The 24,970-nt window shown below is 33.5% G+C and overlaps 1 protein-coding gene across 8 annotated transcripts in view; it reads right to left on the bottom strand.

The window, feature by feature from the left end:
• TDRD3 (tudor domain containing 3) overlaps positions 1-24,970 on the bottom strand; it is a 172,265-nt gene that overhangs the window by 99,743 nt on the left and 47,552 nt on the right. For 5 of the 8 annotated variants that reach the window (XM_070578875.1, XM_070578873.1, XM_070578874.1 and 2 more), the window contains exons 2-3: positions 12,947-13,031; positions 8,302-8,367 (exon numbers count right to left, since the gene is read on the bottom strand). The exons of 2 other annotated variants lie outside the window; for them this stretch is intronic. In XM_070578875.1, coding sequence (XP_070434976.1) covers positions 8,302-8,367; positions 12,947-13,031 — 151 coding nt within the window. Of the gene's footprint in view, positions 1-7,656; positions 8,050-8,301; positions 8,368-12,946; positions 13,032-24,970 lie in introns of those variants that run through there. One more of the 8 variants, XM_008535896.2, reaches the window with a different exon arrangement.

Below are 24,970 nucleotides of genomic sequence, written 5' to 3'. Positions count from 1 at the left end.
AATAATTCAATTCCTGGTTATATTCCCTAGAGAAACTTTTACACATGTGCATCAGGAAAACTACACAAGTTTGTTCCTAGAAGCACAGTTGTCCCTCAGTATCCGTGGGGGATTGGTTCCAGGACCCCACATAGGTACCAAAATCCACAGACGTTCAAGTCCCCAGTCGGCCCTCTGTTTCTGCGGGTTCGGCATTTGCAGATACCGAGGGCCAACTGTAGTGCATCTATTACTAATCCCAAGAAGAAGAAGAAAGAAAGGAAAGCACCTCAATATTCATCAACAGGAGAATGAATAAGTCAATTGTATATTTACACAGTTTAATGTTATACAAAAGAGAAAATGAATGAATAATAAGTATATGCAACATGGACATATGTTAGAGCCATCTCAATGAATGATAAAAGCAACTTACAGCAAGCAATATGCTATCATTTTATAAAGCTTAAAAACAAAACAGTACATTGTTTAGGAATAATTACGTACGTAACTAAAATATTCTTAGAAGTCAAGGAATTCACAAAATCATTTCTTGGTGTTAGGGGAGGAAGAGCTAGGACATGTAAGCAGGAAGAGTGATTTTGCAATGTGCTCGTTCTTACATCAGGCTGAGGCTTCACAGGTGCTCACTTCATTATTAAGCTTTGAAACACATATGTTTGTATATATCAAGTATTACATTAAAATAGCTTAAATAGTTTACATGACATTTTGAAATTAAGACATTGGGTAGTTGACTGAAATGTGAGAATTAGAGAACTAGGTCTGCAGCCTACACAGCAAGAAAATCACTCAAAATCAAACTAGGACATGGTTTGACGGCAGTGGTGTGTCGGCAAAACAGTTGTGGGAAGAGGAGGGGAGAGAAAAAGCCCTACTTTGCAGCATTTGCTGATTTCCATGGCTGATTACAACTACCAACTAGATATTACTGAACTCTAAACTGAGAAGCCACGCTGGCAATCAGCATTCAGGAGCTGGAACAAGCTGGACCCCGCACACTGCAAGTATCCAGCTCTATACCTTGTACCATCAGTCTCACTGTCCCTGGACACTTACCCCAACACTACTGCAACTGTTACCCTAGAAACTCAATCTTGCTGCAGCTTCTACTACTACCAGAGAGGATTCACCACACTTCCTGCTGTTTTATGTGACCAGCCCAAGGCTAGAGCAGCTACACCTGACAAAAGCTGAGGTACACATGCATGGCAAAGCTGCAAAGGGAGTGACAGAAAAGTATCTGGCATTTTCTTCTTCTCCACCACCAAGACTTTGAAGATGGGAAATTCCCCCAAACACACAAAGAGATTCAGGTTCTAGGAATCATAAATGTCCACTATACTTATCTCGTATGTATTGTTATTAGTCAAGAAGATTTTGTCAAGCTCTATTTTCTATAGTTTATACAATAAAATAGATTTTTAAAAAATTTTCCAAATAGATATAATAATACTGAATACTGTATGTAGGTATATATTTGTATATACCTATATACACACACACACATACCCTCCCTACTCTAAGATTTTAAATATGCCATCAAACGGGGATCTGCTCACTATTTCCTCATTGAGAAGCATATCTCTAAAAACTAACAGTCTAGCAAGAAAACCAACCTCCCCACCTCACTAAGCTGAGACAGCTGCCCCTTCCTTGTACGTACTTCTGACATAGCATTTGTTTTACTATATCAACATTGTTGGTTTCTCAGTATCTCACTAGGCTATGTGCCCCAAGAAGGCAGTGGGCTGTCCTGTTGATCTCTGCTTTCCTTGCACTTAGCACAAATATACATTCAAAACTTACTCGTTATGTTTTTACTGTAATTTATGTAGCACTTACTAGATAACCAGAAAATGTGGCAGGATCTTTACATAAGTTATTTAATTTACCTCCAGAACTAAGAAGTATGTTAGCATCATCATGTATTTTAAATGAGAAAATCTGAGAGTAGAGGGTAAAGTACATCGCCAGAGGTCGCTCAGCCAGTAAGAGGCAGAATTAGAATTCAAATTCAGATGTCACACACCAAAATCTGTCCTCTTTCTACTAGATATTCTAAAACTATGACAAAATTTGTTACATACTAAAAACAGACATAGGTATAAAGGGCAATGGGAACATTAATTCTTAAAAATTAATTCTGCTCAAAAGAGATCAAGCAAATTAGAAGAGAAGAAGTAGATTCAGGTTGGGATTTGAAGGATAAATAGCATTTTGCCTGGCAGCTGAGGGAAGGACACGCCACTCACATGGCAATTATCAAGGTGCTGTAGCAACAAAAGACTGTAATTTTAGAGAAGATGCAGTTCCCTCAACTCTAAAGGAAATTGAGAGTGGTAATAATTTCTATTTTCAGTGCTGCTCTGAAGATTACACTGATAATACACATAAGTTACTTAACATGGGACCTGGCATAAAGAAGGTTCTCAAAAAACAGGAGGAGGCAAAGGAGGAAGGAGAGGCAGATAGGCAGGAGGAAGAGGAGGAGAAGAAAAGTTTACTGAAAACCAGGGTTCTCCTAGATAATTTAGGGCCCTGCACCAAAAACAAGCAAGGGGAAAGCAGGTCAAAAGCATCAGGAATACTGAAAGAAACTGCTTTGGAAAGGTAGTCCCTAATCCTGATCTCTAATTTTTCAAGTGATAGTCATATACAGCAAGAGAATTTAAATGGAAAAACACAAATAAACAATAATAAAAGAAAAACTTCCTGAATCATAAATACGGTGGCACATTTACTAGAAGATCTAAAAGATTCTACCCCTAAGAAACTTTTAAATGGTATTATAAATGCATGGTAATTGAGAAATAGGCAATACAATCTTGAACAGGTTTTCCCAAACTTGAAATCCCCTCTAAAAGCATCAATTTATACATCAAAGTAACAGCTCAGCACATAATTCCTCTTAATCATTCAGAGTAATTACAACAAATGAAATACAAAGAAAACACTGTAGGTCTCCCAGTTAAAAGTAACACTTCTCCCAGTGTGCCATGTGCCTTTTTCCACATCTCTATCCTTCACCTCTCTAGCTTTTGTATTCTAGGAGAATTAAAAAGAAAAAAAGTAAGGTGAGCAGTTTATTTTTCAATTATCAGAAAAACATCTGTCTAATACACATTGTTTTGTGCAATCATTTTTTAACTCCACAGAAGTCCTACTAATAATTACCAATAAGCAACTGTAAATAAAGCATGGCTAAATAAGGGTTTCAGTAATCCATTTTGCTGAAAAATAAAAGTGCATGTTTAATTTTAGTAACTCACTAAAAGAAACACTAGTAAATCATATTACTTAGCACAGAATTAACTAACATATATGAAACATGATACAATTTTATTTAAATTACAACTTAAAACTTTTGTCAATTACTTTTCTTTCCAAAAATATCCCATTTCTAGATTGAAAGTAAGCAGGCATTCACTTTGAATTTTAAGGCAGTGACGCCATCTTGTGGGTGATGTTGGTATTGCCAAGGCTTTGAGAAAGTCACTTATACTGGGAAAAATTAGGGCCTTAATCACTGTTTCACATTTAAAGAGGCTTACACAACCTGCCAGTCCTAGAACTTAGATGGAAAAGTTAAACACGGAACTGAAAGCCTTTCCTGTTAGAGCTCCACAGGAATGCATAAGGTCCTCACTTAGCTGGACTGGTAAAGTATTTTTTACATTAATCTATATTGTATAATTAACTTCTACACCTTGGTTCGGGGGCTAAAGCTATGAAAATTACAACAGCAAAATATTAAACTTAAAGAAGAATATGAACAATATTAAACAGCTTTATAGGAAGTATAGTTTTATTTCTTTTTTGTCATGACTTTTTTCCATGATTTTTAGCTTACAAGCCATGTTCCAGGACCTTGTAGTATTGAGAAATGCAAAGCCTGGCCTGAAAAACTCAGAAAATACCTTGCAAAATATGGCTTCCCCACTACATATCCTTCCACTCTCACAATCTAAAAACCAAACGTAAACTGCCCATGGGAAAATCTAGCTTAGGCTTGGGAGCCTGGAGAAAACTCATCTTCCCACTCTCACCACTTTTTAATTGGTCTAAAACCTTTGCTTCAAGTTATGGGAAGCCTTGTGGAGAAAATATAGGAACTGCAAAATAATGCTAAGAAGAGAACGGAGGAAAGAGAAAAGAACCTAAGCAAAACTGTATTAATTAATAATAAAGTTACTTGTACTTTTGCCATTCTACTTTCTCCCAAATTAATCAGTGATAATAGCAATTACTAAAACTTCAGTTTCAAACTCCAGATGACAACACCCTTCTGAAGTCTCCAGATTTGTCTCAGAACAAAAGAGAAGTAAACTCAATATGTCCAGGATTAACCGTCTTCTCCTAAATACAAACCGACAGTCTTTTTATCTGATCATAGATCTATCAGTTCTCCATTCTTCCGTTCCACTCTCAAAGTCGCACATGTTGAAAATGGTGTTATCTAAGTCTTATCAATAATAATAATAACAACATACATCGTGTGAGCATTTCCATGTGGCTTCTCAGGGGAGGAAGCCTGAAGACTCCTCTCTACAGTTCTTTCATCTACCTCCAGGGAGGATTATGCTCTCTTGGGGAATCTCTGGCATATTGTATTGAGCCTCGGGCCTAGCAAAGGAGTTTCCAAGCAGGTTGGAAGACACATGGCTGAGGACCTTTTAAAAGGACCACATAAGACTAATGGAGGCAGCTCCTAAGAAGAGAGCCTCTTCAACTCTCTTGCTTCTTGAGTATTTGCCTCTTAAATATTGGGGCAAATGCTCTTGAATACTCACATTTTCCTTTGGCTTTCTCTCTCTTAGGAATGGTAATATCACAGGCAGGCTTGGAACTTAGTAGAAATAGTCCCAGCAGGGCTTTTGGCCTGCTCTGATTCTTTCACATTCAGATAAGCTTTGCTCAAGTAATGCTGTTCTGCGTTAGGGTTGGGGGTCAAAACCCAGTCAATAATGAACTATCCATTCACTTTATTTCATTCACTGAATTTCCCTGGAGATCTCTCAGTAACAAGATACCCAGATGAGGTAATAAGGATTCATGCGTTCTTAGATTTCCAGGACAAAAATACCATCTTCTATTGCTCATAATCCTCAATACTTGCCATATACATTGCACTATGTTTAGTACGTCATGTACATTATCTCATTTAATTCTTCAATGTCATAAGGGAGACAATATTTGAATAAGGAAATTAAAATCTAGCAAGATTAAAGAACTTTCCAGAAGTCACAAAACTAACAAGCAGGAGAATCAAGATTTAAATCCAGTCCAATGACTCTCAAAGCTGTACCTTCCCAGTATGTTACCAGTCCCTCTCGTTCTATCCTCCCTCTCCACACCCTATCTGAAACACATCACAGCCACGCCTCTGCTTCCTGGGACAGCTGTTCTATCTCACATTTTAAGTTTTCTGTCTACATTAGTTTTGGGAAAGTTAATTTCTACTGTGATCTGTTTGGAAGATCACTTAAGGTAACCCAGCTCTTTCTTTCATTCATTCATTCTTTTTTAATGTAAAAAGAAAACTAGAAAATAGTACCATTTTATATGAGAGTCTCACATGTTCAAGGAATAGGCAGATTACTTATTCAAATACTCTGCTTACTAAATGTTGCCCTATGTCTTATGCACAGATTAAAACAAAATGTATTTTGAATTTTTTATTTAAAATTTATTTTAAACAAGAACTATAACATATACAATTTAGTGACTAGAGCCATGTCTTTATAATGATTCAATTACCATTAATATGGTAAAATGCTGGTTAATAAAGCATTCCAATAAAAGCACAATAAAGCTTTTACTGCATTAGTCTTTTTTTTTTACAAAGAAGCACAAGTAAAAAAAAAAGGGAGGAAGCAACACAAGTAATTCCATTCATGTCAAAAATATATTCCTTAAACACTTACTTTGGCCTAAACATATTTATATGTTTATATATTGTATGAAGTTTTAACCACAAGGAAAAAAAAATGAACAATTCTTTTGGGTCAGCTTCTAAAATTTCTATTAAAATTATTTTTCAAAGCATCTTCACTAACACCATGAATAGAATTATATTTGGTGTTAGAAGTACGTAATGAAAGGAAAAATACAATCAAAGAGCAAAAACAGAAATGGGGATGGGGTATCCAACTCGATCTGTTTCATGTGAGAAGGGCTTATTTCACATCTTCTTATTTTATGTATAAAGTCACTAGCATTAAAGATATTTTAAAGAATAAAATTTGGGACAGAAAATTCTAAACTCAAAGATTTTAAGTTGTTTTTTAATGTTAGCTACATTCAAAGGAAATTCTAAAGAATCCACTGCACAAAACTTTTTGAAGCAAAAATGCTCTGAGAAGGTGGAGGGAGCAGAGAAAAGTCTCATCAGCACCATCCCCATGAGCTCACAGCAGAGGTGGGTTCTCAAAATCCCTCAAGACACAGAGAGAGAATGGAAAACCCATAATCCAGAAAGCTTTCACATTTTCTTAAATGAACTAGTGTAAGGATGCATAGATACTGCTTTGATAATTACTGCTCGGTACTCTTCCTGCAAAGAATTTTTGCACTCATCAGACCTGTCACAATTGCTGCCTAATCTGGGGTTCCATAACCTGGCAGCTTTCTAAGTATGTTTTCCAGACCAGTAGACAACACAGAAACTTGTTCAAAATACAAACTCTTGTACTCTATCCCAGTTCAGTGGAATCAGAAACTTAGGGTGGCGGGGGGGGGGGGGGGGGGGCAGGTGGTTGGCAATCTGTGTTTTAGCCAGGCCCCAGGGTGATGGTGGTGCACAGTGAAGTCTGACAACTACCACAATCAAAAAAAGAAATGCAAAGAAACTGGAGAGGACTCTGAGAAGAACAATGAAGATGAACAAAAGCTTGAGACTGAGAATAAGCAAAGGAACAAAGATAGATGGCTTTAGCAAAAAGAAACCTGTGGTAGTGACATTTACAAGTCTTCAAGTATGTGAAGAATTATTCATAAGGGAAGGTAACCAGATGTTCTCCATTCCCCTTGAGGGAAGATAAAGAAGACATGACGAACTTTAAGATGCAGCGTAAGAAATTTAGGCTAAAATATAATTAAAGTTTGCTGACACAGAATGTTGTTAAACATTAAAATGAATTGCTGAGGAGTCTGTAGAACCCTCTTCTCTGAAGGTGCATCTCAAAAACTAAAGTAGCTTAGAAACTCTCTCTTACGGTTCTTTCCAGCTAAATGATTACCATCTATTGCATAAATGGACTAAGAAAAATGTGAAAAATATGTTGTTACATTATAGGCCTTTCAAAAATTTCTAAAATTTAAAATATCTGAGGTACAGTATTTTAAATATCCAAATGTTAAAATAAGAAGAATTATTTATTCAGACACAAAAACATACACATTGAAAGTATTTACTTAAACTACAGATAATGATATTTCTTAATAGTTAAAAAAGTGACCAATAGCACATATGAAATTCTTGGCTAACACAATTTAACGTCTTTTCAAAGAAAAAGAAGAAATTGAATATAAATGAATAAGAAGTAAAAGACTGACTAGCTGGTATCAAAAAATCATATCCTTGGTACTTTAAAAAGATCACTGAAAAAATCCGTAACATGAATATATATATAACACAAAAATGATAGCAATTACCAGATCCATGGCTTTGCCAAACTGCTCTTAATATTCTCTCAGAATCTTATATATTAATTAGTTCATTAAATAAACACAGTAACAGGTAACTAAAATAAAAAGGTACAAAAACATCCTTGCAGGGTGCCAGCTCCATGGCTGAGTGGCTGAAGTTCCACACGCTCGCTCTGGCGGCCTGGGGTTTGCAGGTTTAGATTCCAGATGCGGACCTACTCCACTCCTCAGCCATGCTGTGGAGGCATCCCACATGAAAAGTGGAGGAAGACTGGCACAGATGTTAGCTCAGGGCTAATCTTCTTCAAGCAAAAAAAAAATACAGGAGAACTGGCGACGGATGTTAGCTCAGCGCAAATCTTCCCCACACAAAAAAAAGTCCTTGCTCTGAGCTCTGATAATATCTGGAAAGTCTCACATGTAAGTGTGCCACTGTTATAATTCCTGAAACAAAAGGTTTTTAAATGTTGAAAAGTTTAACTCAATAATTTTCCACACGTACAGGAAGTCACTATAATGACAACTCTGTGAATATTCCCCTCCAAAATATTTTGCAGTTGCAGTCTTTATTGACAAAAAATAATTCCAGTAATTTAGATGTTCATATTTATTGAAGTTAGCATAATTTAGGAAGTTAACATTTTTCTTTACCTTTTCTACCTTTCCACCATTGATGTCACTGGGGAGGAATTTCTTGCCAATTGTTCTCAAGTCTGTCTAAAATAAAAATATTATTATTAAAATATAATTACAGAGAAAAGGAAATCTAAATTGAACCTCACTCACAAACAAAAGATGAAATTACTTAAGGTTTGTAGAACAAAATTTATATAAATGTCTTTTAACTGATTACAAGATCTATACATACAATCAATCTTTTCAAATAATATATTCCCATACATACATGTTGTTTAAAGTGTGCCAGTAAGTTGAACAGTAATAAGGCCTTATTTCTGGTAACTGATTTAGATAAACTTAACTTAGGTAACCTTCTAACTTACTAAATCTTCTCTATTAAAATATAAAACTTGATTTTATGTATAGTCTTACTAAAAAATTAATGCCACAATCCAAAACCAAATGACCACTTTTGAATAGATAAACAGAGTATATTGTTGACAAATGAATCCTAAAAGACCTTGATATGCAGAGACATGAAAGCACATTACTCTATAGGCTGTGATACCCATAATATACGAAGCTACACAACATACAAATATCCCAGGGAACAATACCACTGCAACAGCAACAAGTTATAGTAAGACTTTACTACAGTAAAAATTTATTTTATTTGCTTAAATAAACTACAGAAAGCAAAGCTGGTGAACAAATGACTGATTGTATGAAAACTCCGAAGTACAAATTACTGAGCAAACCAAAGTGAAACATAAAGATGAAAACATAAGGACTAATATAAACAGAGTTACAGCATTTCTGACATAAAAACAAAACTTCAACTAGGCAGCCTACATAAAAAGTAGAACTTTTAAAGATTTTTTTTAAGGAATGGTAAAAATTTGTTCAGAGGAAAATTATCAATACTCATGAAAAGGGCCTAGTTATTTAAGCTAAGAAATTATCTTGATGATTGTGAGAATGAGGTTAGATTAATAACTAAATTTACACTGTTTTGTAGCTCTTCATTGCCTGAAAAACAAAATAAAGGAAAATAGACTTATGGTGCATTTATTCACATAAATAAGGGAGAAATTTATATTAGATCTAAGGAGAAAACACTAGATGATTAAAATTACTGTAATATGAAATGAATACATATAGAGAAGCAGGATAGTCTTCCTTGAACAGCTACAATAATAGAATGTCCTCTCACTTGAAATATCCATGTGGTCAGCTTAAGAAACAAGCATATAAGTTATACAACCCCCATAGATCCTTTCCAGTCTTTTACTACCATGATTCATAATTTATATCTCAATGTAACACAAGGATCACTCCTAAACTAAAATTCACTGAATGGAAATGCCAGGCAAACTAAGCCCCAAGTCCAAACACTTGTGTAATAATGCTTTAGGTTTATCCTTTTTGCAGCCTCCATCCAATAACAGAGTGAGAGAATTATAAACCATACCTCATGCTGTATGACTTTTCACTTGAAAATACTGAGTGACGTACGGACAAAAAATGCTTTCGTATACCAGCTTTCTCTATATTAGAATTGTTTTGAAAATTAAATGTTAATACATGTGAAGCACTTAGCACAATGACTTGCAAAGAGTAAGCATTGAATGAATGTTAGCTATCATGTTTATTTTAGTGAATATAAAACATGTACATTTGGCTGTCATCTGAACATGTATAACCATTAAGTCAATAATACAACTAACAGCTCATAAAAGCATAAGTATTATTTTGAAGTCACTCAAAGGCTGAAATATTTAAATATGTACGAAAACAAAATATATACAAATTTTATGATACACCATGGTCCCTCATTTCTGGTTTTTATCAATAATTATGAAACAATTTAAACTAAAATGAGGCATCAATATAAAGTAGAAATGAGCACTAAATTAAAATCCTAAACTTTGATTCTAAATCCAGTTAATTTATTCTTCTATAAAATGGAAAAATATCACCAACTCTATCCCACAAAGTTGCTGTCAGGCTAAAAGGAGACAATATATTCAAAGTTTACATAACTTTTACAGTGCTTTACATCCATATAAGGAATATTATTTCATTGTCCTTTTAGCAAGATGAAAATGACCTACCAAATCTTTAAACATCCCAAATCCAAAGTCAACTTATAAGTATTACAAAGGCAATTTTATGATTCAGATGCCATTATATCAGAATCAGTAGGACAACTTGGTCCAAAAATACACTTCTATTGAACATAAAAAATTATGCAACAGAAATATTTAGCCTATACATACACATGCACAAGTGTACACATACACAAGATTCCTGACTATTTATTCAAGTAAGTTTAACAGACTATATATTTGGCAAATCATTTTATATTACACAGAATCTTAAAAGAAATAAAATCTGTTATTACATTTTTACTAATACACAGTATTCAGGAATTTAAGACTAGACTATCAGTTAATTTTTTTCTGAACAATTCAAGTATTTGAACCCAAAACCACATGGTGGATTTCAATGTTATTTCTTAATACTCTAACCCCTCATTCTACAGAGTAAAAAATTAAGTACACTCCTTTTCAGTATAAAAATATGCACAGAAAAGCGTTACACAGCAGCTCTGAGGCTGCTACCTTTAGAAGAGCCTGCTTTTACAAGGGTGGCCGTAGGCTGGCATCAAGGAACTTTACACTTGAACCATTTCCTAACTGAAAAGGTGGTTCACTACCTAGACTATTTGTATAAACAATGTGCTTATGGTGAACACCTGCATTTTTCGGGAAGAGTCTAGAATTTTCTCTCATGTTAGGCAGACAGTACCTTCATGAGCAGTTCAATAAAAGCTTTACGTACTAGTCTCTAATGGACTTCCCTGGGCAGAAACATTGTATACCTATTTTTGCACTGTTCACTGCTTGATAAAGGAACAAGCTCAGAGTGTCCCCCACAGGAGGAAGAAAGAGAACGTAAGAAAGCTTGTGCATGGATTATTCTCCCAGTATGTAATAAGTAACATACAATATTAATCAACAATATAAGTCTTTCTCAACTAGTGATTAATATCCCACAATCACTCAAAAGTTGAAAAAAAATCAACAGAAATACTATAAATGCTTGATTTTAGTTAAAGGTAATAAATTTGACAAGTAGATTATTTGTCTGATGTACACTTCACCCTGGTTAAAAGGGTTTTTCCCCCTATTATGTGGCATGATAGCTTGGATTGGAGTATTCAACTATATATTTCAGAGAAAATTATAAAGACAAATTAATTCATTAAGATAATTGTCAAGAAGTACCTCTCATGTGCATAGGACAAATATTTCACCTTGATTTATTTTAAAGTTTCACACCCAATTATAGATCATTCATTGCTATTTACCTAAGAATATAAACAAGAAAAATAAAGAGGAGCAGAAGTTTGTCACAAAATATCTTTCCTATCATCTTTAGGATTTTTTTTTTTAATAAACAAAGTAAGAGTTCTTTATAACATTTTTTAAAAGCAGAATTCACTAACTTGGGTGTGAGTCAAAGAAAGTTAAAATGTCTAGGGAATATTTCCATTTGTAGTTAAAAACACGTTAATTTCTAATTAATGCTTATTTTAAAAATTTTATAGTCTTTTGTTTATTAAAACAATAAACAAAAACCTAAATACTTAGCTCAGAAACAAAAAAAGAAATCGTTAGTCTTACTGAATAAAATTTAAAGAAGCAGGAAAAAATGACAGCTCACAAAATATAAATTTTATCTCTAAGTTTAAACTCAACTATATAAATTTAAATGATATGAAAAGAAAAAGTTATGCACAGTGATATATTTATTTATATTTTAAACAGTCTACTAAGTTGCCCCCATTTCTGCTTTGTTACACCTATTTTGTAGTGATACGATGGATCTATCAGACAGTAATTCTCTTATGAATTTCACTGATTATGCATCATAATATGTAAATTTGATTGTTAATAGATAGTTATTGTAAAGGCAATATGAAAAAACTTCCACTGGGGAAACTGTAAGATTGAAAAAAGAATATTTCTTACTTACATCTACATTTCAAATAATTTTTATAACTCTTTGAGAAAATTCAAAAGCCAATCCCAATTATGGAAAAGATACAGCTATACAGTGGATGGAGAGAGAGAGATTGGAAAGAAATAGACACCAAAACATTGACAGTATTATAAGTAGGTTTAATTTTCTTATTTTACTTTTCTGTGTTTTCTGAAGTGTTCTACAATATAAATTACTTTTATCGACAGGAAAATTTATTTTGAAATAATAAATACAACTGCCAAAAAACTATAACCTAGCTAGAATTTCTAAGTTAATTAAATGGCACTTTGTTTTAATGAATATGATCAATTTTTACTGCTATTATATAGCCACTATAAATGTTATGAGATTCTATAACTGATCGCTGGGTGACAAAAAAGGAGTTTTAATTGTACGTTTTCCTTTTTCATTGGATTTCTGTGTAATAGATGTTAAAAGAAATATATATTTCTAATAATTGGCTGATATGAGATTATCAATTCAACAAACATTACAACTTAAAATGAACAAGAGAAATGAAAGATGTTCTCCATATTACTTATCATAAAATCCAGTTCATTTTATGAGCTGTTTTTAATGAATATAGCTTCTAGATTAAAATGTTTATAAGTTAATAAACAAAACCTACATTGAGAGCAATCAGGATGATGTCATTTATATTGACTTTGTCAGGAGAACTTGTGCAAGCTTCAATGCCTTCATCTGAAAGATACCTGTTAAAATAAAATAAATGGCTTAATATTTTCTAAAATTAAAATTAACCAAAATTATTTTCTTACGTCAACATGCAATTTTGTTCTCTATGATAAAATGCTTCTACTACAAATACTAAGGAAAAGAGTCCTGGATACTCCCTGCTTACTTTCTATTGCTGATTGAACACAATGGACAGTGCATGTTTTTCCTCTTTTGTATCCTTAAAGGGATATTGCCTTAAAAACAGTTACATACTTTCTGAGAAAAGCTATTTAAACAGCAATATACTTCTTAAGGAATGTATAAGCTACTCTTTACTATTATATGAATATAATACCTGATTTAAATATTTGGTAATACAGTAAGTTCTTGGAGACTGAGATGTGTCATAAAAATAGAACTAAAAACAATATAGTTTTAAACTTAGTCTAACAGAAATTTCATCTGCGCTTTGTCACATTATCCTCTCAAGTCCCCTTTCTTTAACATAATGTTCCAAAGAATCCCTCAATAAATACTATTGACTCCAAATGGCACAGAGATAGGCGACTTTTTTACCTTGTATCTTTTACTGTTCATCTCTTTTCAGTTTTTCTACTCAGTCTTATTGCCCTTTGTTCATTTATCCAGTCCAAACCAAACACTCATCCATCACAGACAATAATTAATTCAAGAGTAGAAAGATCATTCAATCAAAGGAGGAAAAAAATCATTTCTACCCATTCATCCATGCCCAACACAGCCATTTTCAAATTCTTTGATAAATTCTACAATTCGGGTATCATCCTCCAAAAAGTCCATTGGTAAAAATGCCCGTTAACATCTGACATTTTTCACAATCAGTATCAACATCTTTAACCAAAAGGCTGGTGCTAGCTTTGCCTCTGCAGACATTCTCCCACTAAAAAGATACTGGAGTACTAGTCTGACAGAGCTAACTGAAGCTCATTCCTGAGCCAGCAATTCCACCATCAACCCCCAACAGTAGATTGATTTTAAGACACTTGTCAATGTCAACTCTGCCTGGAGACAGCAACCAAAGAGCATGTGCCTTTAAGAAATACGGAATGAATGATTTCTCAAAAGTAAAAGAGTAAGTGAAAAGAAATGTAAATTGAAGAGTGCAAAAGAATAGATTAAAGTTGATAACCCTATGAACAAGATCCAGGAGATAAAAGTCAGGAAAGTACACACACACACACACACACACACACACACACACACACACACACACATACACACACACACATGCATAAATCAAAGCAAGAATGTGTTAACAAAATTAGATACTATTAAAATTTTAAGACCATGCCAGTGCTAAACTACAATGAGGAATGAAGGCAAGTAATTAAGTGGGTTACAGAGAAAAAATAGAAGTGTTAAATACTTAGATGACTCAGTAAGAATGAATGGATGGGAGGCAGGAATAATAGTATATAAGTGACCATGGAATATAAATGTTTGCAGTCAGTAAAGATGGTTAAAACACTGCTTTAATTCAAAATGGCTAAGTTAATGTCCTTATTATCCTGTTCATTTTTCACTGTTCATAGCCATTGCCTGTATCTATCATTAATCCTCTTACAAATTCAGTTCTACAAATATTAATTAATCCCATATTTGTGTGAAAAGTATTATGTGAATTAGTGATAAGATTAGTAAAATGATGAAAATTAAACACCTGCCTTCAAGGAGTTTACAGTTTCATATATAACACAACACAATACATAAACAGCTATCATACAAGGCCAAAATAATTATAAAGGAAATGTTATAGAGGCTCAGCGTGGCTGGGAGATGGGCAAAAGTGCATGGAAAGGGATAGTGTGACCAAAAACATGGAAGCAAAAAAGTGTGAAGCATATTCTAGAGGTAATAACCTGGAACATTCTGGCTGGAAAATGGGGAAGAAATGAGAGATAAGTAAAGGTTGAAACCAATTTTAGAAAGTAACAGTGCATAAAGGGATATGGGTGATATATTAAACGCTGATTAACTAAGTACAAAAACACAACTTTCAAAATTCCTACACAGGGGGGAAATAATATGCAATGACTAATGAAACACTTTGTTTTCTAGAAAGGCAACTCTTTAAAATTAAAAGATTATATGATGTCAGATGAACTGGAATTGATCTTTAAAAATAATCAAAGTTCACCTCTTCAATTTTACAGATGAAGAAAAGAAGGCTCAAAGATGTTAACTAAACTTGCCCTAGAACACAAACTTAAGCAGTGCAAAGTTAAAACAAGAATGCCTCCTGACACCCAGGTCAGCAGTCTTTTCATCACAATACATCATTTTTATTTACCAAGAACTAATGCTAATATTAGGAATATGATCATCTTCTCATAAAGAAAAGCTAACATCTATACAAATCAGTTTCCTATTCAAGTAGACACACTTCACCAACACACACAAAAAAGCACAACTACGTAAATTCAATCACTGAGCTCTAAAATATATCAAAAAAGAATCGGCCTAGTTTCAACTAACACTAACTAATAATTAGACATTCAAAAATTGTTATAACAATAAAAATACCTATCCCTACAAAATATAAAAAGGGAAAGTCTATCTAACAAAATTTCTAAAGGCAGAAACCACAAGAGGATGGAAATTTGACTTCACCCATGTATAAGTCAAATATCATGTGATTTCTTTTAAATAATGCCTGTAAAAGGCTTCCTGAATACAACAAATCCAAAAACGTGGCTCAGTCTCAATTTCCAAGTTTTACACGTCTCCCTTACTCACCCTTCATATTTGGAAAAATCAAAGGACTTGAGCCTTACAGCTTTACTCTGTAATTATCAAAAAACAGGAGACCCATTCACGGCTCTCTCCACTAACATGTTGGACATCCTTTTGTAAATACTGGACTGTTTTCACAGAAGAAGTGAATCTAAATTAACCATAACTTAGCATTTGCAAATTGATCTTTTTGTTTTAAAATTCCAATATTTGTTTAAAACTCCAATATTAGCGACAGATAAAACAAGTGATAAAAGTAAGTCAAATGCCCAAAGTGGCTTCAAGATGCACCACAGTAACGCAGTAACTGAAAAAACAAAACACAAAATTCACCAGTCTTAATGTGGTCATTGGGAAAGAAAGGAATTGAAATTGGGAGCAGGCATGCCAGATCTCACCCTGTGCACATCTGCATGATGGACCTCAAGAGAAGAGAATTATAATCAGTTCCCATGTGCCATCTTTGAGCACGTAAAACCCAAGGGCATGAACCCTTAAGAAGAAATGAATTCCAGAGAGGTCTTGTTTACTAAAACAGCCTGCAAAAGCATACATTTTTTTCTCCTCTCCAGTGGAGACTTTGGAACAGCAACATTATAAAAACACTCACTACTATTCTGAACTAAAAATACATCAGAATACATTTTATTGACAATCAGAGCACTAAATGGCTAAACTTCTACATGATACTCACAGAATAGACTAACATTTCTTATTAATTTTACCTTCAAATAATGCCATTTTAAATCACAGTTTAATAAGCGCTCAAATTTTTTTAAGAGATTTTAGAAAGTGCTTCCTTTTTCATAAATAGAAGTAAAGATGTTAAAATTCCATCTTACTCAGAGCCATTTAATTTGTAATCCTGAGCAATTCTTTTTGCTTCAGAAGTAAAAGCTTTAAAGTTAATTTTTATCTACCAATTTGGGAGAGAGAGGATTTCCTACTGCAAATAATGAATAGATATTCCATAAGTAGAGTCACACAGCCAAAGTGCCACTACCAGAACCATCTTCACCTCATGTTCAGAAGTCACTTGGAAATATAAAACAGACATGCCCAAACTATAGTTCAAGAATCTCAACTGACAGAAAATTGTGATAAAACAAATACTAGCATTTTAATCTCATTTATTTGATCTAGATAGTGGTTCATCATTACCATCTCTTACTTCCAGTAAGGGAAAAGAGAGCCAACTTTCCTTTGCTTTATTCCTCAGAAAGCAGGTAAAATCCTTGAGCCCAGCTTATTCACTGGCTATGATGAATGCATAGTGAGGAGAACTGAGACAAGCTGAAGAGTCCACGCCCCATCTAAAGAGGGCAGCAATAACTCAGCTCCAGCTGACTGTCTGTCTGAGAATAGGTAACACAGCAATTATCAGATCTTCTCATTTTTAGCTTTTAGTTTTTTGTAAAGCAACATACAAGCCAAACAAAACACATATCAGCTCGCACGTGGCACATACACTTTGTACTTACTAATCATATTAAAGTTATCTGCTTATTGGCTCCTGTACACTTCCAAGTTGTCTTTGACATGCAGGGTTGTGCCATGAGTCTCTTAAATAATATAATATTCATGAGTGACATCCTTTTCAAGCAAAAGAGGAAAAGAATTTTGTCTTTTAGGTCACTTTGTATGACTCTTAGAGAGCAATGAACATAATTATGCACTGCGATAAATGTTCCTACCAGAGTTGTCTCCATCAGACTGAAAAGCATCAAATCACATAGTTTGGCCTAAATATTTTACAAACTGGACATATACGGAACTCATCTTTACCTCGGATTTCCAGACTACTATAATTTGTAGGGGGTAGGAATGTTCTAATTGGCCAGAAACACTAAAAAGCAAACAAAGTTTTCTTCCCCTCCACCTACTTCCACCCATCCAAGCAATGAATGCCCCATTCAAGTCTGAACTGAGACCTGAATTTCCAAAATAATCAGAATCTATTATTACACATATATATTAGGCTGATGACGTATGAAAATTCTTTAAAACACCAATCAGAAAACCAAGAGTGAAAATATTCTTCTCAAATGGATAGGGATTCAATCAAACAATAAAAGAGATACGTGAACGATGACTGGCACATGGTAATCTTAATTCTCTCTGAATAAAACCCAAATCAAATGGCCCCATGTGGTTTTTGGAGTCTATGATCTATACGTGATTATTTACTACCACATTAAGATTACTGGCCCACATATGTTATCCAAATACCAATCTGGGAATTTAATAAATGAATTCCTGCTTAGCCACAAAGAAGATAAAGATAACTAACTCCCATTTACCCAAGCAAATACAGAGACAAGAGAGAATAAAACATAACAGATAATTTAAAAGATCACATATTAAAAGGTATCTTTGATTTAGCAAACATAGAAGTTGCCAACCTACTGCAAATTCCCAAGACATTAAAAAATAATTTTAAAAAATCACCCAAATAATGATCTCTCTATTCACTGTGCCTATCCTGTTTCCACCGCCAGTGTAAATGGATTGTAACACGCCTGCCAAAATATTTGGGTTTTGCTATTATTCTTACAAGCTGTTGCTATACCAAGCCAGAGACACTGAAATAATAACTTGCTAATTCCCTCCTCTTGAGCAGAAGAAAATGGCTTATAAGTTCCTATTTATGAATATTATTTGGGAAAATACAGTATTTAACCACATAGAGTAATAAGATTAGTAAGATAACAAGGCTGATAAGAATTTGGACACAAAATTTGCTTCACATAACCTGGTACAGGTGAAATCAATATATTCAATACAGTTTATAAATACATTGGGGGGGAAATCCCCAAGAAGAATATAAATTGGTACACCAGCAGTAAGTTGAATGAATCCATGGAATTCCATTCCTAAATCCCTATGAAGCACAGCAAATCGGAGGATCAGAATTCTACTAAAGGTAATCCAGAAGAGGGAGTACCAGGACACATAAATGGTGGAAAATGAAAAAAGAGGTCTTTTATTTCGTTTCCCTTAGCAACCAAGTAATACTTCCATCATTACCATTTTCTTTCCTTCTTTAGGTAAAGTGACCACCTACTATGCCAAAATGAATAGTACAATATTTATCCTAACAATTATAATAAGGACCTGAATAAATTCCAGCCTAAAATTTAATTTTCTCTATGAATTAATCAGATGAATAAAGTTATGTATTATTTAAAGTACCTCTAAGTACAAGAACTTAGTGTTGACCTTAATCAATATAATAAACTATTGAGATTTTATTCAAAAATAAACTATCTTTAAAAATGCATTATATTTTCAGTTTTTGTTATTTCTTTGCATATACAAATGATACTATTTCTACCATTTAGCTAAGCTATGATATTAAATTTTTTCTACACATACATACTTACACACACAGCAGAAAATCCACTTTAATTTCTTCTACACTAACTTTTCACGTTGTTATAGTACAAAAATAGAAATACCAAAAGCAAAGAAATCATCATGAAAACCTTAACATTTTAAATGCAAATGTTTCATAAAATTAACCTGTACAAAAACTGAAAAGACAAATACGCAAAAAATTTTTTTAAAAATTACTTAGTACTACAGAAGCATTTCTATATCTAAATAAACAACTTCTAGAGATCTTGAAGCATTATCAAACGCCTTTATGTACAACATGATTACCATCCATACTACTCAAACTTCAACATTTCAGCGGCCAAAGTTATTTTGGTCCATCGTTAAAGATTGAAAGGCGGAAATCAGAAAAAGGACTAAAGAAAATCCCTTGTGAAGTTATACCTAATTTAAAACATTTGAAAGTGTTTAAATTCTGAAAAATTGAAACCTAGATTTGTTTTTGTTAAGCACTTCCTTAAAATGCTGAAGACTTCTTAGCTAGCTAACTCTGAAGGATGCAGTACCTGAAAGCACCACTAGATGACAACCTAGCCTCATAAGTAAAATATTATCATACTATTGGAAGACTGCAAAGATGAACTAAATTCACTTTAAAACAAAGCTTTCTGACATTTATTGTTTTTTTGTTGGGGAGTTGAGATATCAAAGAAAATAAAATAGACTATTACAATTTTAGAATTTGTGTTTGCTATAAAGATCATTCAGTGTTTTTAAAAAACTCATTTAGTAAGCATTCAAGAGATACCGCCTCATAAGAAAAAAACTGAAGTATATCAAAAGACAGTTTCCTGTCCTATTCTCTCCTATGTTCCTCCTTTGGAAATAGAGACTTATAAAAAGTACACATAAATTATCAGATACTAAATGTTTTTGCTGTGAAATAGTTACAAAAAGTATTTTCAACATTATTTCAGTTGCTTTTCTCTGACATCAAAATAAACATGACAATTTTAAGATAACAACTTATAAGAAGATAGGCGACACTAAATCACAAACTTCTATTTTTTATGGCCCATTTTCAGATATTAAAATATTTTCTCCATACATAAACCAACCCATGAAGACACTGACCCTGGGATGATTATTTAGAAAAAAAAAAAAATTATTAGCAGCTGAGCAAGTAAAAATTTGTAATTAATTCCTCTGAAATTCCATAAGTGATATATTACAAAGAATAGTGGCAATGGGAACCTAACTATGTTATTACTCATTTTTGCAAACCAAGTCTTCACATAAATTTAAAAGTATAAAATGAAGGCCTGGATATTTTTACTTTCATTGGAGGTTATAATTTATGTCCTTCCTCTAATTCAACATTTTCATACTTTAATTCAGAAGTAGAGCTGAGGCTATTCTTTAATAACTTATATTTCAAAATGTACGAGTATTAGACATTTTTGTCATCTTTCCCTCAGCACAAAGGTGAGAGCTATAAAACCATCTATCTGGCGGAAAGGCTCACTTCAGGCCAGAGGCCCGTGCACTGACTCCTGCAGTACAGCATCAGTGCCTGCAGAGTCCACGCCAAGGGTCTCCCAGGATTAACCCCAGGAGACTGTCTACTTAGTTTACATAAGAAATGCCATTTTAAAAATGTAAGATATCATAAAAATTAGAAGGCACTTTATAAATAGCTTGGAGAAACTGTTATCTGATTTGTACTTTTTAGTGAGAGAGAACGAGATGCAAATCTCAGCCTCACCCTCTAATACGTGTGGGATCCTAGGCAATTTACTTAATCTTTCTGTGCCTCAGTTTCCTCCCCTACAAAAAAAAATACTATAGAATTCTTCTAAGAATAAATGAGACAGCATAAAATACCTAGCATATGGTTGGTATAAAGTAGATGCTGAATAAATATTAGTTTTCTTCCTTCTGAAACACTGCCCTTAGTGTTGATTCCAGAAAATATTTTCAAAACATAATGATACTCAAAAACGCTTTCTGCGTTCTTAGAAGGAAGGAAAAGAATAAAATTTGCCTAACAATAAAGAGAATTCCTCAAAGGCTACAACTAATAATCAAAAGTGTCATACATTTCCTTATCAGAAAGCCTGAACTACATATTTCTAACATGCTACTTACACAGAGCTCACGGAGAACTGAAGGAAAGCATTAGCAAGATGGAAAGAATTGTACTATTTAATTTGTTGAAATCTTCCAGTTTTACATATATGGATGAATATACATAGTTTTTAACAATAAGAAAATGCTATTCCATGAGACTGTGCAACCATTTCCATCCCAAACAGAATTTCCAATGCAAAATACACTGCCATCGTTTTTGCCCAATCTGCCATTTATGTCAAAATTTAAAACAAAGATGTCAAGAAACAGCTGGTAAGTAGTAAGTTTAAAATTCTATATTACAGAGAATTACAATTGTAATATCTAATTGTAAAATTAGACATCTTATAATTTACTTATAATTTATTTAAATCAATGTCATTCATTCAAAACTTTAAAAGTGAAAATCTACAGATTCACTTATTGCAGACAATTATGGCAAAAACTTGTTTCTAGTATATGTAATCATATATTTTACCATCTAACAGCATAATTCTCCATAAATTAAAATAAAATGAAAATAAAAGAGGACTAAAATCAAAAAGGGCAGTCACCTAAATATGCCATTAAATTAAATAAGTACATATTAAACAAATAAATGAATTTTTTGCCAAAAGAGTAAAATACTCCCACATACATATATCTTAGTCAATAAATACAAATTAATAATTTTAATCTTTAAAATACATTTTAAATACTTGGTGTTGCTTAAATTTTTGAAATGAAATGAGATAAATAAATTAAAAGTTTTAATTTTTTAGCTAAGAAAACATAATTTAAATATATCCCCACATCTCTTTGGTAGTGGGCTGAATGGTGGTGCTGAAAAAGGTGGTATGTCCATGTCCTCATCACTGGAATCTGTAAATGTTACTTTATTTGTAAAAATGGTCTTAACAGATGTCAGTAAGTTAAGGATCTTGAGATTACTATCCAGGTGGGCTCTAAATCCAATGTCAAGTGTCCCTTATAAGAGAGAGGCAGAGAGAGTTCTCGGACACCAGAGGAGAGAGACATACAGAAGAGGAGAAGGCCATGTGAAGATGGAGGCAGAAGATGGAGGCAGACAGAGGCCAACGGAGTGATGAGGTCCCAAGCCAAGAAATGCCAGCAACCACGAGAGCTGGAAGAAGAAAGTTACTGATTCTGCCCTAGACCCTCTTGAAGGAGTACGACTATGCACACACCTTGATTTCAGACTTCTGGCCTCTAGAACTATTAGAGAGTACATTTCTATTGTTTTAAGCCACTGAGTTTGTGGTAATTTGTTACAGCACCACAGAAAACACATCTATTATGAATTTAAGTAATTATTTGAGGAGTATTGATTCAATTAAATAAAAAACAATATTTTGAAAGGTCATCCTTTAGAATCTATGAAGAAGAAAATTTTCTATTCAATTTAAATGGCTTGATTCATTAACTCTCCCTGAATGAATTCTTTCATGAGCTTGACTAGTTTAAGTCTATAAATAATAAAATACAAACTGTATAGAAGTATAATACAGAGTGAAAGTGATCCCTCCTCAATTCTTCTTCCAAAAAAAAACAAACATTATTAACAACCTTAGGTATAACCTTGTAATATACATACACATAAATTGGAGTGGAATTTAGAAGGAAATATTTGTTTATAAAAATAGACTCGTTTTATACAAACACTTCTGCAGTAGATCTTTTCTTTTAAGAATTTATCATGGCCAACTTCCACGTCAAACACATAGATTTCCAGATCTCATCCTTTCAATAGATGCACGGTAGTCCCTTCCATACAGGGGGTATATCATAATTTATTTTAACTACCCAGGTTGTTTCTAATTTTATATTAACAATACTTCCTTGAGTACATTTGTAGACACATATTAGAGAATAAATATTAATATTTTATAAGATATATTCCTAAAAGTGGTTCTGCTAGGTCATATTACTGTGTTAGAATGGGGAAAAAGAATTTTAAGCTCTAAAATTATGAATTACTTTGTATTTTTAGAAATATTTAAGTGTTTTAATGAAATGATACTTTTAAAGTAATTTCTTATTTTAAGAAATCTTACTTGTACATCAAATATCCCTAAAGAGCTTTACAAATAACAAAGCAGTTTCAATGACTAAGTAACAATTCAGATAAATGATATGGTCCCTCTCTACCCTCTCTCAGAGTCAAGTGTGTTAAAGTTTACATATTTGACTGCTGCGATTCCCAGACCTATTAGATGTGTGTGTGTTATTACACCCATTTAAAAAGAGAGGAATCAAATGATCTCTAAAGTACCAATTCTTGGTATGATGGAGTAGGACCCTACTGGACATATGACCCGCACACACACGCACACACAGAAAATAACTAAAAAATACAAAAAGCAACAAAAGCTACCAGAGAGTAAGCAGAAAACACTGGTAGAGAATCATGCTCACTTAGATAAGGAAGGTAAGGAGCTACAAGTAACTTTTGGTTCTGGGGCTTTTAGTTTAGAACAAAGTGCAGACCAAATGGTGAATACTGCAGCACGTGTGCACAAGGATATACAATCTTTCCAGTCTGGGGAACAGAAAAGGGAAGTGTGGAAACCAGGAGCATGGAAGCGGGGGTGGGGAATCCTGCAAGCAAAAAACCCAGAGAGGGGATTCCCCAACTCTGTCTACCCACATCTCTGACTGACCTCTGAACGACCTATGTGCAGAACAGACTCAAAGCAGCACAGCTAAAGACAAAAGATTTAAACAGAGAACAAGAATCTGCAGCTCATGCCCAGCCAAGAAAAGTACCATCTATAACCTAGGAAACAGGAACCAGCCATGAAAAGCAACAGAACCAAAATCTTCACATCTTAACAACCCATAATACTCAGAATACAATCCAAAATTACCCAACATACAAAAAAACAAAAATGTAATAGTCTCCAGAAAACAGAAAATCAATCAAATCTGACCCAAGACAAACCACATGTTGAAATTAACAGACAACAATTTTAAAGTAGATACTGTAACAACTCTAAATTTTAAAAAAAGTTTTTAATACGTTAAATCTGAGCAGAGAAATGAGAAGTCTCATCAGAGAGATAGAAACAACTAAAACATCAAGTGAGAATTCTAGAGTGAAAAACTATTTCTGAAATGAAATGGAATTAGGAGAATGAACACACAGTGGAAAGAGTGAGTGAATTATAAGACAGATGTGATATTTCTGTATTTTACATGAGGTAGTGTATTATTAACAATAAATGAACTGTGAAAAGTTAAGGATGTTATATACTGTAATCCCTAAAAAACTACTATAAAAATAATACAAAAGAGAAATGATAGCATATGTCTATACAAAAACGTGTGCACGAATCTTCAAGATATCATTATTAATAACAGCAAAACAATGTAAGCAACACAAAAGTCCATGAATTGGTGAATGGATTTTTTTTAATTGTGACATATTTATACTATAACAAAAAGGAATGAAATAACAATACACACAATGGCATGGATGAATCTCAAAACCATGATCCTAAGTGAAAGAAGGCAACACACTAAAGACTACGTACAGTGTGATTCCATTTAGATAAAATTTTAGAAAACACAAAACTATAGTGACAGAAAGCAGATCAGAGGTTGCCTGGGGACAGGGGTGAGGGAGGGGACCAAACGCAAAGGGGCTAGAAGGTAAGAAATCCATTTACACAATTGGATACAATTACCAAATTCATCAAACTGAACTCTTAAAAGTGGTGAATTTAATTGTATGTAA

The sequence above is a fragment of the Equus przewalskii genome, chromosome 16 (assembly GCF_037783145.1).
Source record: "Equus przewalskii isolate Varuska chromosome 16, EquPr2, whole genome shotgun sequence".
In the NCBI taxonomy this organism is placed as follows: Eukaryota; Metazoa; Chordata; class Mammalia; order Perissodactyla; family Equidae; genus Equus; species Equus przewalskii.
The sequence above is the reverse complement of the archived record's forward strand: the minus strand, read 5'-3'. Positions and strand labels throughout refer to the sequence as shown.